General features: G+C 38.3%; 1 protein-coding gene across 7 annotated transcripts in view; it reads right to left on the bottom strand.

Moving 5' to 3' along the window:
- Nucleotides 1–15,897, bottom strand: part of DDHD1 (DDHD domain containing 1) — a 67,423-nt gene that overhangs the window by 41,128 nt on the left and 10,398 nt on the right. For 5 of the 7 annotated variants that reach the window (XM_075530907.1, XM_075530908.1, XM_075530910.1 and 2 more), the window contains exons 2-3: nucleotides 2,643–2,816; nucleotides 2,031–2,051 (exon numbers count right to left, since the gene is read on the bottom strand). In XM_075530907.1, the coding sequence (XP_075387022.1) occupies nucleotides 2,031–2,051; nucleotides 2,643–2,816 (195 nt within the window). The remainder of the gene's footprint in view (nucleotides 1–2,030; nucleotides 2,052–2,642; nucleotides 2,817–15,897) is intronic. The other 2 variants (XM_075530911.1, XM_075530914.1) reach the window with 1 other exon arrangement.

Raw genomic sequence — 15,897 nt, 5'->3', positions numbered from 1 at the left:
ACATGGATTGATTCCATGCTTACTTTAAAAAAAGCGCTAATAGAAAGCATATGGACCACTGACTGACCACATTTTGAAAATTATAAATGTACTTTCAGCAAACTAGTCAAGTTTCAAATATGAAAAGTTTTCCTTTTTTAAAGAATAGTGTACTTTAAGGATTAAAAAAAGACAAACACTGAATATACTAAAAACAAAGAAATGTGTTGACTTAACAGTTTTACAAAATTAAATCGATATGATTCTTTATTGACTTTAGAGCTGTACTTTTTTTTTATGTGAAACTTACTTACTTTACTTGTTCTACATTCTTCAGGATAAAAGGTTAAATATAAGGAATTTGCATTTCAAACCAGAGTATTAGGGGTACTCCCATAACTACAGTAGATTAAAAAGTGTTACCTAATACTAATCCAAACAGAGAACTCTGCTAAAGGATATTTAAGTGCCAGAAAGCAGGATTTTATTTTCTTTCTAAGTTTTAGTTCGAAATTCTTAGATAGTATTAGCAATGCCCCCCACCAAAAACAAACAAACCCCAAAGCCCCTATAAATGAAACTCAAGCCATCGAGTCATGTCCCTGAGAGTTTCTGAGCCTGTAACTCTTTACTGGAGTTGAAAGCCCCATCTTTCTCCCATGGAGCCACAGGTGGTTCGGAACTTCTGACCTTATGGATCTCAACCCAACTCGTAACCCTACGCCACCAGGGCTCTTTAGTATTAGTTTTAAAAAAAGTATACATAAATTCAAAATATCCTCGCAATGTGAATTTATCAAATACTAAGATTTATCAAGGTGTTCTTTTATTTATTAAAATTTTATAAAGCAATGAAAAATATTTAAAGCACTAAAATATAGTACTGCCAAAAAGTTTCCTAACTAATTCACATTTTCTCTATGGAATTCTGAAAGTAGTAGAGTACCAGGAGGTTGTTGGTTGTATACAAATGAATCATCGGAATAGAACAACTTTATTTCTAAATGGTGGCTGGCAAACTTTAATTCTAAATGGTGGCTGGCAAGCAGGCGTGTGTATCTCACATAAGCAAATCGGAGGAAAATACAACTCCTGTAAATCCCTCTTGGATCTCAGAGAGATTAAGTTACATAAATTTATACAACTTTAATAGATAGCACATCCAAGTTAGATGCCTTTAGGTCTTAGAATCTTGTCAAATCTGTCATTTCAGTGAGTGCTTACTTCTGTTATACTGACTATAATTACTGATATAGTTAGATTTAGGTCTAGCATTCCCCCACTTCTTCCTCCTTGTCCTAACTGCTGCTCTCCCATCTATTCAGTTCACAAGGTCACCTCGCACAGAACTGTCTGCATCTGTGAGCATTAAAACCTTCTGCCGATACGAAGAGTGAAGGCTTCATTGAATATATGCGAGAAGGGTTAGTTGGAAAAGGCACTTCCCCCCTCGAACTAATACAATGTGAAATTTTGGAAAAGTATTATGCAAAACTATCAAACTATCCAGTATTTCCATCTTTATATATGAGGTAAGTGAGAAAATACTGCTACAAAAAAAACAGAGGAAAGTTTTATTAAATAAAACAATCAAAGTGTGAGGCTAATCTTTCATGACATGTCCTCTCACTAGGCCTACAAACTTAGAAGGCAGCATTTCCATCTCTAATCTGTACCCAAAGTACCCAACGGACATTTTCTTCGACTTACATGTCAAAATGGCAGCTTGGGCAGTCTCAAGGGACTCAACTTGAGTTCCTTTTAAATGTACTTTTGGATTGGAGAACAAAAAGAAAAAGTGTGATAGGATAAGATCTGGGCTGCAGAGTGGATGAGGTAAGGTTTCCCAATAAAATCCTTGAAGGACAGCCCTTGTTATCTATCCTTAAAGAACGAGCAGGGCACTGTGTTAATTTGTACTTGAATTCAATACATTCATAGGACTTGTCAAAAAACCTTCCAGATAAAGGCAAGCATGGATGAAGAAACACTTATAGGAAGTATTTTAGAGAACTTCATAAATTCTAATCTAGTTGCACTGTTATACTCACCAGAATAGTTGATCCCACTGCCTGCAGTAAATGGAACAACAAGAGTGTTTTAAAATTCACCATACATTTAAAATTTTACATATTAAAAAACATGGACAACTTGGCTTTTATAAATACGTTTTTAACTACTACAAAGATACTCAAAAGATGAGAAATTAAAGATTTATTTTTTATAATTAACATTGGATTGTTTCTAAATAACACTGATACAGTTATAAATATGGCGACAACTTAAAGGCAGTACACAGAGGTAACTGAAGTTTTTAAGTATTAGGAAATATTGTAAACAGTTGTTTTGACATAATGGCAAGGGGCTTTATTAATTCAATTTTCTTTGATAACCATAGGACTTCCTAAATGAACTGGTTTGGGACTACAATATAATGATCTACACATTTTATAGCAGATTGTATTAGTGTCATGCCACCAAACATATATATTAAGTACAATAAACATGGAGAATTCATAGCAATTTGACTCTACTTCTATAATATTAATAATAAAATACTTAAGATATTAAATTATAAATTATAACCCTCCCAAATTACTATATCAAACTTACGATACTATTTCGGATTAAATGGTTTTAAAAAATACATTACTTGGTCTTACCCTCTTTTCCATCTATGGGTTTTGATACTTCAATATCAAAAATTTCATGCATCTGCTGACCCCTAAAACGGTTGAGATGTTCTTGCTCAATTAAATTACTTTCTTCTTCCTCGAGAGGTTGCCAAGTGCCATCAATAAACCACTGCCCACGCATTACTGGTATTTTATCAGCCTCTGAGAAAAAAGAAATCACAGGATTACACATTGTCAGATTCAAAGACACATGGTAATTATAATTTTATATTTTTCTACTGCTAAGGTAAAAAGACTTTCATGCCTTAATAGAATCACTTAAGGTTTTAAAATTTAGAGTATAATCCAGAGTATCTTATTTCTCCACAGATACCACTTTACTTCTATTTAATGAAAATTATACATAAAAATTACTTAAGTCATTAAAAAATTAAACGAGCAGTTAGTTATATAAGAGGGGCCTTGCGTATCCAAATTAATATGATAAGGGGTTAAGTTTCATGCAAAGTTAATTTAATACAAATAAAACTTTGTAAAATTAATTGCTACACAAGAGCCTTTGAAAAAAGATCTTTTATTTGAATTCTTCAACTTACAGAAAAGCTGCTTCTATGGCTATTATGCTTTTTGCATGCAATTGGTATTCATGATATTTAATACATTTTACTATTCTACATTACTATCAATTTGCTCACCAAGACATCTACTTCATTTTCTCTTATTTTTCATTCTCATTATTTATGTAAATAAATATGTAGTATAGTCTTTACAATGTCAACTATTTATATGATTGCATTGTGTACCAATTCTTTATCAGAAAATAACAAAACTTCATATCTAAAACTAAGCTGTGATTGACTTTTAACAGAATTATTGTTTGCATGCCATTAGATTGAAAATATTGATGAGTGAGTACTAGAATGTAAAACAGATAAGAGGACTAAGAGGAACTATTTCCAATGCATGAAACAAAACAAAACAAAAACAAACAATCAAGTCAATCTTGACTCATGGTGAACCTATAGGATAAACTAATCCTGTGGGCTTCCAAAACTAACTCTTTATGGGAATAGAAAGCCTCATCTTTCTCATGTGGAGTGACTGGTAGTTTCGAACTGCTGACCTTGCAGTTAGCAGCCTAGCGTGTAACCACTATGCTAGGGGCTCCTACCCCAATGCATATAGCCATTAACAAACATTTCTATAAAATCAAACACCAAAAAACAGTAACAGGTTTATTTAAAATACAGGCAAGGGATTTTGTGTAACATCAATTTACTGCTTCGTAGCTCCAAATCTACCTTTTGTTATTTGCTTTGCAAAAAATGGAGCTGAACCTAAATATTCTCACTTGCCAGCAGGCCTGATATTATGCTTTGCCAGCAGAGGGCACTGAAGGACATTAAGAAAAGAGGTTGCTCTTCCTGGTCCCAAGGTACTGACTTCCCTCAGTGGGCTCCTGTAGGGTGCTTTGGTTAGTTGCCTAATAGTTTACAACAATAGCACCTTTTACGTGGGTCCCCCTGCAGTTTCAGAGTGGAGTACTGTCGGCTAGGCATCCCGGCCCACTTGGATGACTTTTCAGGTACCCTCCTCAGGCAAGCAGCAGAGAGAGCTGAGGCTAGACTTCCCCTAAGGTAGCAGGAGGCAGAATTACAGCAGCTTACACTGACACAGCACTTCTGGGAACCATATTCTTTCAAATCAGATCTAAATCTTAGTCTTTAGAAAGAATGGGCTCTTTTTTACATGCTCTATCTCAGTCCCAGGGGGTAGTGGCTGCTGGTTCTTTATTCTTTATAGAGTTCTCTTTGCTGCAACTTAATTTGTTAGTAGTTCTTATATTACACTAAACTTTCTTTGCTGAAATTACTGTGTGGTTTCTGACTCCTGACTGTACTCTAGTAATAAAATTTTCATCAGATAGACAATAAACCTACAACATAAAGCATCTCAGACTGGTAATGAAGGAGATAGATGGAATTTGAAAGTTTCACTCCTATTTATATACTCTTAAATAATGGCACATTTGCACCATGGAGCTACATATGAAAATGTTTATTTCAGCAATTTAGAGGAGCAAAATTGTTCAAATAACCTAAACATCCAAAGAGGAAAACAAACTATGGCATATTCATGCAAAAGTATGCTACTATATATAGCGAAAACAAATAACTGGAGTTACATGTTATCATTTGATAAATATCAAAATCCTAACATTGAACCGCAAAACATATTGCAATACAAAACACAATGTTACTGTTTATATTAAGTTAAAACCAGGGGGAAAAGAACCAATACTCTTTACACACACACACACACACAAACACACCCTTTCTGATAATGAAAAAAGTACATGAAGATAAATAGCCAATTCAGGATGGTGGCTACCTCTAAAATTTTAAACAGGGGAATGGGGGAAGGACCACATAAAAGATTTTTATTTTATGCTTAACGTTTAATCTCTTAAATTAGAAATGTGGGAGAGTGGAGTATTAACTATGCTGCCTCTACATTCTATGTGCTTGAAATAGTTCCAATAGTTTTCAAAGAGTTTAATTGGTGATAGAATGAAGAGTAGAAAGTTAGGACCTAGATATCAAAATGTTACCTTCCATTTAGATACTTTAACCAGAGAGAGAGAGAGAAATTGTAACCTAGAAGAACTATGTGGAACATAGTTAAACAATCATTCTCTCTCTCACCCTTTGGCTTGGTTGTAATGCTATTAACTGCAAAACTGGGTTAGTAGTTAGCAATCACACAAAATTCTATTGCACAACAGCAATACCTATACTATAATTTAAAATAAACCTTGGGGAACAATTAAAATAACAATCATACTAAGAATACGAAATTTTGCTTAAGAATTACTGCCAATAATATCTATCACTGGCCAAGCTTAACACTAATTTATAAAGATGAGACAGTGTTGATGATATGTGTATTCCTTAGATAATTTGCTTCTTTTGATTCAAGTCAAGATTTTTTTGGCCTGTACATATTTGTTTAGATTTTAAGCAATATAACTATAAATGGAACAAATGATTTACTGCCCTCAAAAGCTCTTATTACATTATTCTTTCAAGAATTCATATTATATTCTAATCCCTTTCTCAAATTTTAATTCACGGTAGGTACTTTTGCTCTAAGTCTTCCAACTTTTTGTTTTGGCTAAGTCTTCCAAATTATTATGTTTTAGTAAATCTAGGCAAAGCAAATTTTATACATGCTTATTAAAAAAGAGTTATCTCTAAGTATTGGCTAGTAAAAAATGTTCTCTACCATTATGATAAAGAATCCTACAGAGGAGTCCTAATAAAAAAAGGGGAAATAGCAGGACAAAATTTAGATTCTCATGGACTCCCCACTTTATAGAGCCAGGAGGTTACATGAATCCCTGAAATTGCTCAGAGATCTTTCAACTTCAAACCCTAAATATTGTGAAGTCTTCTTAAAACTAAATAATAGTTTAACATAACTGGTAAAAGATGCCTTCCTTGAGAATTGTGCTCCTTTAAGAAATAGCTACATGGAATCAAACTAACAATTCATAAGATAAGAAATGTAGGGGAATAGCAGTTGGTGATGGCGATGGAGTAACACATACCAGAGGGATTCCTCAGAATTCAGCCCAGGAGAGGGAAATTCAACACTGCTGGAACGCAGGAGGAGCATCATAAAGATAAGTAGGCACAGATCCATGGGGTTTTGAGGGGCTGGGCGCTTTTGGCTAACCTCAGAGGAGGCCAGCTAGGGCTTGACCTTGGCCTTGTCACTGTCACTGCTAGAGCGGGGACCACTTGGAGCCTGTAGGGTGGATTGGTCTCAACACAGTCAGTTTGCCACCACTCGCCCCAGGGCAAGGATCCGGGTTCTGCTACATTGTTGCTCTTGTTTCCATCTCCTCTTTGTCCTCCCCCCCCCCACCCCACCCCGGCCTTGGTCTTGGAGGGCTGCACAGGGGCCTTTTTTCAACACAGCCACAGCTTGCAGCTGCGTGGAGTGGGAGTGGGGAACCATTGGAGAGGTCTGGGGGGCCGGCCCCAACCCCAACTACTAAGTGGACACCTGCTCCTTCCCTCAGAAGAACTTATTTCAAAGGACGGCACTGAATCTACAGCCCTGGAAGAGAGGCATATCTGATAGGAGCACACGGGAGCAAATGAAAGGGGAGGAAGAGAGAGTGGAGCACATCATGGCCCACCAGGCCGTGAGGTCGATGTTCCCAATTAGAGCAGCCAGTCGACAGAGAGGACCACATGGCCAGTCCCAATATGAGACATGACGCCCCTCACTGACCCACAGCCCTACAGGGGACAACACCAGAGACACAGTGTGGGAATTACACCTGATCGGATCCCACACCAAAGCAAAACATTAAGGGTGTGCAACAGAACAGCAAAGGAATGGAGTGGTGAGGTCCACAGAGAATGCTGAAGGTGGACTTTGGGGCCAGGGCATGGTGCCCCAACAGACTGGGCTGGAAAACACTCCTTTTTTTTTAAATTTAAATTATTTTATTGGAGGCTCTTACAGCTCTTAGAACATTCCATGCATCAATCGCATCAAGCATATTTATACATATGTTGCCATCATCATTTTCTTTTTTAACAATTTATTGGGGCTCATACACTCCTAAAGGCCAACAAAAACAATCCTTCAACTAACTACAAGCTTTTCTTTCTTGTTGTGTTTTGTTGTTTTTGTCATTGGTTTGTTGTTTTGTTGTATATTGTTGCTTGGTTTTGCTCTGTCTTGTTTTTGTGCATGTTATTATCTCCACAGGTCTGTCTGAATAAGATAGGCTGGATGAACAATTGATGGAGAAAACAACAGGACGGACAGTTCTGGGGGACATGGGAGAGGGGGAGGGGGAGGGAAAGGAAGTGGTGTTATTAAGCCCAGGGATAAGGGAACAACAAGCGATCCAAATCAGTGGTGAGGAGGGAGACCTTGTTGGGCATGATCAAGGGTAATGTAACGAAGAGGAATTGCTGAAACCCTGGTGGGGACTGAGCATGATAGTGGGACAGGAATGTAGGGGCAGCGATTTATGCAAAGGGAGAGGATTAACTCAGAAAAGGAGAATGAAAATGCTTGTACAACTTGAAGAATGTAATTACTATCTTAGAATCAATGTGTAGGTTTGTTTTTAAAACTTTTGTGAAAATTTAAAGAGCAAATTGGTTTTTCAGTCAACAAGTCATACTCATTTTGATTCATGACACTCATCACAATCTCTACAATGTAACAGCACTCTTTTCACTTCCTCCCTGGGTTTCACATTTCCAATTTCTCCCGGACAGATGTCTTTTGATGTCACTGTGGTTAGTTTTTCTAAGGAGTGTGTTCCTCCTGATGATATTGTTCACCATATGGACTTGTTTACAGTTTGTCTGAAAGTTGAGCGAAAAGGTGTGTGTTCAGTTCCAGGCTAAAAGGGCAACTAAGGGCCCCTCCAGTTTCTATCAAGCCAGTTAGCCTGGCCTTCCTATTATGTAGGCTCAACGGTCACTCACTCACTCACTCACTCATTAAGTAGGCTCGATGGTCGGTCACTCCCACCCTCCCTCCCTCCCTCAGTGCTATTGAGGTGGTTTGCCTCACAGTCATCTTATAGTAGAACTGCTCACTAGGTTTCTGAGACAGATCTTTACCAGAGCAGATAGCCTCTTTCTATCACGGAGTGAATGGTGGGTTTGAAGGGAAGACATTGTGATTAGCTGGCCATTGTTTAACTCATTGCACTACCAAGGTTATTATATTCATGGCAGCACATTTGCAGCACACATAAATACATATGCAGCACACATAAATACATATGTAGAATAATCTACCGGTAGTCAGTCAATAGATGTAGATGCAGAAAAACAGAGTAAAATTAACAGTGAAAGTTAAGAGAAATATTATATTCACTAATATGAGAAGACAGAGAAAAAGAAAAGTATCACAAGGAGAGAAATGCAATATATTTATACATACATCAACTGGACTTACAAATACAATATTATACATAAAAATATAGCTAAGGAGATAAAAAAAACAGTTGACTCCTATATCCTGACAAGACAAAATAGACAAGCCTCAGAATTTCCAAAGCTGTAATCAGATGCAAGATCCAGACCAAGAAAAAAGCAAGTATGCTTTTCCACAGTGTCCATTTATATTGGAAGCTCCTCAAATACTGCTTAGAGGTAATCTTTAAACATTAAAAATATCCCCTAATGTTTTCTTTACACCAAACAATAATTCAGTTTAACAAAAAAAAGGATGCCTGCTTTGAGTATTGTGCTGTTTCCAGACATAACTACTTGAGACAAATTGATAATAGCAAGTTGAAAGATGAAATAGGACTTTTAAGGGCAGTGATTTTCTGTTAATGGGGAAGGATCAACTCAGAAAGGGAGGCTGAGAACAGTTACACAACTTGAAGATTGTAATCAATGTCACTGATTATAAACATAGAAACTGTAGAATTGGTACATGCTTTGCTGTGTACATTCTCAACAACATAATGTTTAAAAAGAAAAGATTTATCATGTCTTAAATACCAAGCACAGGAAAGTTAGACTGGCTATCAGACAAGGATACTACACTACCAGGAATATTACCAAGGATAATGATGGACACTTCAAAATGATAAAGGCACCACTTCCTCAACATGATGCAATTCTAAATGCATATGCTTCTATTAAGAACAAAAATGTACAAAGCAAAATCAATCAATCAATCTAACAAGACCCCTCTTGGTACCTGATAAAGCAAGTAGGTAGGAAAATCAGTAAGGATATACTATACTACTTACTGCCATAGTCACTGCTGACTCACAGTGACCCCTGTGGGTATCTGAGACTGTAACTGTTTATGGGAGTAGAAAGCCAAGTCTTTCTCCTGGCTGAGCTGGTTGTGGTTTTGCACTGCTGACCATGCGAACAACAGCCCAATGAATAACTACTACACCACCAGGGCTAATTAATATATAGAAAAATCTTCGTTTTGCTCAATATGAGTTTACAAAAAAAAATTAAGGTCCCTGCAATGTGACATTTCACTGTCACTCAAAGAACTCTCAGAAACAGATTAAACAGGTCTATGATAAGCAGATGTATGCATATATATGTATAACATTGTATGTGTGCGGCCTTATGCAGGTGAAACCTGGACAATGAACAAGGAAGAGCACAGAAGAATTGGTTCATTTTAATTGTAGTGTTTACAAAGAGTATTGAAAATACCATGGACTTCCATATAAACAAACAAATATATCTTGGAATTCTCACATACTTTGGATATGTTATCGGGAGAGACCAGTCCCTGGAAAAGGACATTATGCTTGATAAAGTACAGGGTCTGTGGTGATGAGAAAGAACCTGAATCAGACAGATTGGCAGCGGCTTCAACAATGGCCTCAAGCATTTCACTATTAGGAGGATGGCCCTGGCCACACAGGGCACTGTTTCATGATGTTGCATGTAGGGCCGCGATGAGTTGGAACCAACTTGATAGCACCTAACAACAATAATTTGCTCAAGAAATGTCAAATGCATTTGTGAAAAAGAACCCCTTCTTTTGCAAGAGAATGACTGTGCACTCCTCTGGGGTTCAAATCAGGGAGACTCAGGACAGCTGAGTTTTTCCTGGGACCTGAAAGACAGGCCAAAATCAGTTACAACTTTTCACAAGGGTAGGGAACAGTTATAGGGGTTTTAGGGCTCTTCCTCAACACTTGTTTGTCATAGTTTGTTGTACTGTGGTGGCTTATGTGTTGCTGTGCTGTTGGAAGGTATCCCACTGGCATCTCAAATTCCAGCAGCATCATCCATGATGAACAAGTTTTATTGCAGCTTTCAGATGAAGAACAGACAATGTAGAAGGAATAGACTGCCCACATCTGAGGGAATTAAATACTAAAAATCTTAAGGGTAAGAGCTGAACACTGTCAGAATACTATTAGAAGGTTGCAAGGCACTCAGAATATGACTGGGGAAGAGCTGCCTTCAAAGTAGAGTCGACCTTAACGTAGACAGAGTAAAGCATCCAGGACCTTCATTTGCTGAGGGGGCACAACTAAAAATGATAAGAAACAATGAAAAATACCCAATAATAATCAAAACATGGAATGTATGAAGTATGAATCTAGAAAAATTAGAAGTTGTTAGAAATGAAATGGAACATAAAAAGATTTATATTCATGGCATTGGTGAGCGGAAATGGGCTGGTACTAGTCATTTTGAATCAGATAATGATATAGCTTACTGTAGTAGAGTGAAATTACTTGGAATAGCTTTTCAACACAAGTCTTTGTAACTCCCACCATCTGATAGGGTGGGACCATGCACACAGGCTGGGTGAATCACTAGTAGAGGGGATTAGTGGGAATAAGAAATGAGGCACCACAGAAGCAAGAAAAGAGAATTTGTAGGATCACCAAGAGAGATGAGCCACCAGCAGAGTACATTCAAGATTTCTCCCTGCTTAAAGTGACAGTGGCAACAGAGGCCATGCCATCTCAGACTAGAGGCACCAGAGGAGGGAAATCACAGTGCTGAGACCAGAGACTGGTCTGAGACTGTACAGCAGAACAGTGGACAGGCGTCCCGGCCCACAGAACAAGGCAAAAGCAAAGGGACCACATGGCTGGGAGGCTGAGGAACAGACTGCCAGTTGAGGGAAGATGCTGCTGTAGACCAAAGACTGTATACTTAATGTTTTACTATCCTGACCTGTGGTAACTGGCTAACTTCTCTGAAAAAACCCTACAGTCATGAATACTGTCGGTGAGTTCTTTGTGGCCACTGCGCTGGATTACTGAACCCAGCTTAGAAGTAGAGTACCATGGGAGAAAAGATTGATGGCAAAGTAAGGAGAAAGAGGGTGGAGGCTTGTCTGACCTCTGCCTTGTGGCAACTGGCTTTGGGTTGGTGTAGAAATGGATTTCCCTGCTTTGTGTAGCCAGAGGTGGTCAGATGTGGCCTCCACATCATTTACACAGGAACACAAAAAGATCAATATCCTAAGCATTAGTTAGCTGAACCATTTTGAATCAGACAATCATATGCTTTACTACACTGGGAATGACAAGTTCAAGGAGAATGATGTCAAAACATTTCACGATTTATCTTGCAGTACAATGTTATCTGTGATAGGATAATATCTCTACATCTACAAGGAAGTCCAGTTAGTATACCTATTTTTCAAATTTACCCACAAACCACTAAAGCAAGTGATGAAGAAATTGAAGAATTCTATAAGGTTCTTTAGTCTGAAGTTGATCCAACATGCAATCAAGATGCATTGATAATTCCTGGCAATTGTTATGTGAAAAATGGAAACAGAGAGTAGGGAATAACAGTTGGAAAATATAGCCTTGGTGATAGAAATGAAGCCAGAAATTGCATGATAGAATTTTGCAAGACTGAAAGCAACAAAGCCCACATGGAGGCATGTGTAATCATGACGTGTTGATCGGATCAGGTATCAGGCATCAGAGGACTCAAAGTCCATCTGTAGAAAACTGGACATCCCCTCACACAAGGGTTACAAGGAAAGGACCAGCTAGCCAGGATTCAGTAGAGCACTGACAAAACACACAACATTCCTCTAGTTCTTTAATGCTTTCCCCACTCCTCCATCCTATCATGACCCCAGTTCTACTTTACAAATCAGGATAGTCTGGAGCATGTACACTGGTACAGATAAAAGCTCTTGACACACGGAATCCAGGACAGAAAAACCCCGTAGAACAATAATGGGAGTAGAGATACCATGAGGGTAGGAGAAGGTGGGGGGATGTGGGGGATCAGATCCCAATTATCAATGTACAACCTCCGTCCACAGGAGGACGAACAACAGAAATGTGAGTGAAGGGAGACAGCGGATGGTGTAAGATATGAAAATAATAATAATAATAATTTCTAATTTATCAAGGGTTCACAAGGGTAGGAGAGTGGGAAAGGGAGGGAAAAAAGAGCAGTTGGCACCAAGGGCTCAAGTAGAAAGAAACTGTTTTGAAAATGATGACGGCAACACATGTACAACTGTGCTTGATACAAGTGATGTATGGATTATTATAAGAGCTGCAAAATCCTCCAATAAAACGATTTATTAAAAAAAGGAATTTTGCAAGAACAAATTCTTCGTTGTAAATACTATTTTTTCACAACAAAATGGTGACTGTACACATCGATCTCTCCTGATAAAATACATAAAAATCTATGGTAATTGATAATTTGTTGACATGGAAAAGCTCAATGTCATCATCCAAAACAAAGCCAGAAGCTGACTAGGTATGAAAGTTTAGGTCTAAAGTTAAAACAAGTCTACATCAGCCAGCATAAGACTGAGTATATCCCAAATGAATTTAGAAATCATATGAAGAACAGAAGTGATGCACTGAACATTAAATGGCCAAAGAAGATCTGATGAGTTGTGGGATGGTAACATGAACACCATACATAAAGCAAAGGTCATTAATACAGGAAAGAAAGGTCAAAGTGGATATCAGAAGAGGCTCAGAGGTTTGCTCTTGAATGTCAAGTATTTAAATGAATGGAAGGAATGATGAAGTAAAATACCCAAACAAAAAATTTCAAAGGGCAGGCTGAGAAGACAAAACGAAGTATTACAATGAAATGTGTAAAGACCTGGAGTTAGAGAGCAAAGAAGGAAGAACATGTTCAGCATTTCTCAAGCTGAAAGAATTGGAGAAAAAAATTAAAGCTTTGAGTTGTAATACTAAAGAATTCTATGGGCAATATATTGAATGTTATAGGAAGCATTAAAAGAAATAGTAATGTTATACACAGAGGAAGCATTTTTGAACGCTGTTCAATAACATTTTAGTTGCATGTGATATTAATGATACTGCTCCATAATTTCTGCATCCTGTTGGTTCTTTCTTTACATTCAACCAGTTACGATATTTCAAGAGGTAGTATGGAGCCCTGGTGGCACAGTGGATTATGCCTTGGGCTGCTAATTATAAGGTCATCAGTTGCTCTATAAAGAAAGACTATTTACTCCTATAAAGATTTACAGTCTTGGAAGCCCACAGGAATTCTGTCCCAAAGGGTTGCTATGAGTTGGAACTGACTTGACGGCAGTGAGCTTGGCTTATATGATCTATACTGATGGTGATGAAAAAGAAGTCAAAGACATTGAGCCTCCACTCAAGTACTCCCTCAATGAAAGAAAACTTTGTTCTATTAAACTGGCATTCGATGATGCTCATCTTCTCGAAGCGATCGCTGAAGACAAATGTGGTAAAGAAAGCTGATGGAGCCCAGCGATGAAAAAAGATAGCATCTAGGGTCTTAAAGACTTGAAGGTAAACAAGCGGCCTTCTAGCTCAGAAGCAACAGAGGCCACATGGAAGAAGCAGACCAGCCTGTGTGATCACGAAGTCCCGAAGGGATCAGTTATCAGACATCAAAGAACAAAAAAAAAAATCAAACCACTGTGTGCTCACCTTCCCAATACGACCCCTGAAGACAAATGGGTGCATAAGCAAAACTGGTGAAGAAAGCTGATGGTGCCTATCAAAAGATAGCATCTGGGGTCTTAAAGGCTTGAAGGTAAACAAGCGCCATCTAGCTCAGAAGCAATAAAGCCCACATGGAAGAAGCACACCAGCCTGTGTGACCATGAGGTGTTAAAGGGATCAGGTATCAAAGAACAAAAAATCAAATCATTGTGAATGAGGGGGAGTGCAGATTGGGGGTCCAAGACCCATCTGTAGGCAATTGGACATCCCCTTACAGAAGGGTTGTGGGGAGGAGGTGAACCAGTCAGGATGCAGTGTAGCAAGGATGAAACATACAACTTTCCTTTAGTTCCGAAATGCTTCTCCCCCCCCCACCCCACCCCCACTATCATGATCCCAATTCTACCTTACCAGAGGATGTACACTGGTACAGATAGGAACTGGAAACACAGGAGATCCAAGATAGATGATCCCTTCAGGACCAGTGGTGAGAGTGGCTATACCAGGTGGGTAGAGGGAAGATGGGGTAGAAAGGGGGAACCAATTACAAGGATCTACATATAACCTCCTCCCTTGGGGACAGACAACAGAAAACTGGGTGAAGGGAGATGTTGGACAGCATAAGGTATGACAAAATAATAATTTATAAATTATCAAGGGTTCATGAGGGAGGGGGAGTGGGGAGGAAGGGGAAAAATGAGCTCATACCAGGGGCTTAAGTAGAAAGGAAATGTTTTGAGAATGATGAGGGCAACAAATGTATAAATGTGTTTGACACACAATGGATGTATGTATGGATTGTGATGAGTTGTACGAGTCCCCAATAAAATGATTTTAAAAAGTCAAAAAAGCTGCACAGACAACATCAGCAAAAAACAAGGCTACCAGAATTAATGGAATAGCAATAGAAATAAAATATTCAATAACTGTTAAAAATGATATTGAATTAACTACTGAAATAGAAATATCAATAGAAACTGACACAGTATTGGAGGTACTCATTAGGCTATGCCAAGAATTTTGGAATGCAGTTACCTGACCAACCAACTGGAAGAAGTCCCTGTTTGTACCCAATTTTTAAAAAAAGAACAGAATGCAGAAATGATTGAGCGATATCATATGCAACTAAAATGTTGCCGAACAGCATTCAAAAATTGTTGCAGCAATACATCAACAGAGAGCCTGCAGAAATTTAAGCAGGCTTCAGAAGAGCTAGCAGGATGAGGTTGTGGAATGTGGGGTATCACTGCTGATGTCAGGTGGATCTTGGCTGAAAGCAGGAACCACCAGAAAGATGTTCACTTGTGTTTGACTATGCAAAAGCATGACTGTCTGGATCATAGCGAACTATGGCTGACAATGAGAAGCATGTGAATTCCAAAATACCTAACTGTGCTCCTATGGAACCTACACATGGAGCAAGAGGTAGAGGTTTGAACAGAACATGGGAATTCTTGTGGTTAAAATCAGGAAGTGTGCATCAGGGTTGTACCCTGTCACCATACTTACTTAATCTGTATACTGAGTAAATAATTCAAGATGTGAACCATATTAAACACCCCATCAGGATGGAAGGAAGGCCATTAAAAAGTCATGATATGTGGCTGCCATAACATTGCTCACTGGTGATGAGAAGAGTTTGAGACACTTGCTGATGAAGCTCAGAAACTGCAGCCTTCAGGATGGATTCAACTCAATGTAAAGAAAGCAAAACAGTCACAGTTGGGCCAATAAGCAATATTCCGAGATAAATGGAGAAGAGACTGACATTGACAAAGGATTTCATTGTATTTGGAT

This window comes from Tenrec ecaudatus, chromosome 14 (genome assembly GCF_050624435.1).
Source record: "Tenrec ecaudatus isolate mTenEca1 chromosome 14, mTenEca1.hap1, whole genome shotgun sequence".
In the NCBI taxonomy this organism is placed as follows: Eukaryota; Metazoa; Chordata; class Mammalia; order Afrosoricida; family Tenrecidae; genus Tenrec; species Tenrec ecaudatus.
This window is presented reverse-complemented; position numbering and strand designations above follow the sequence as displayed.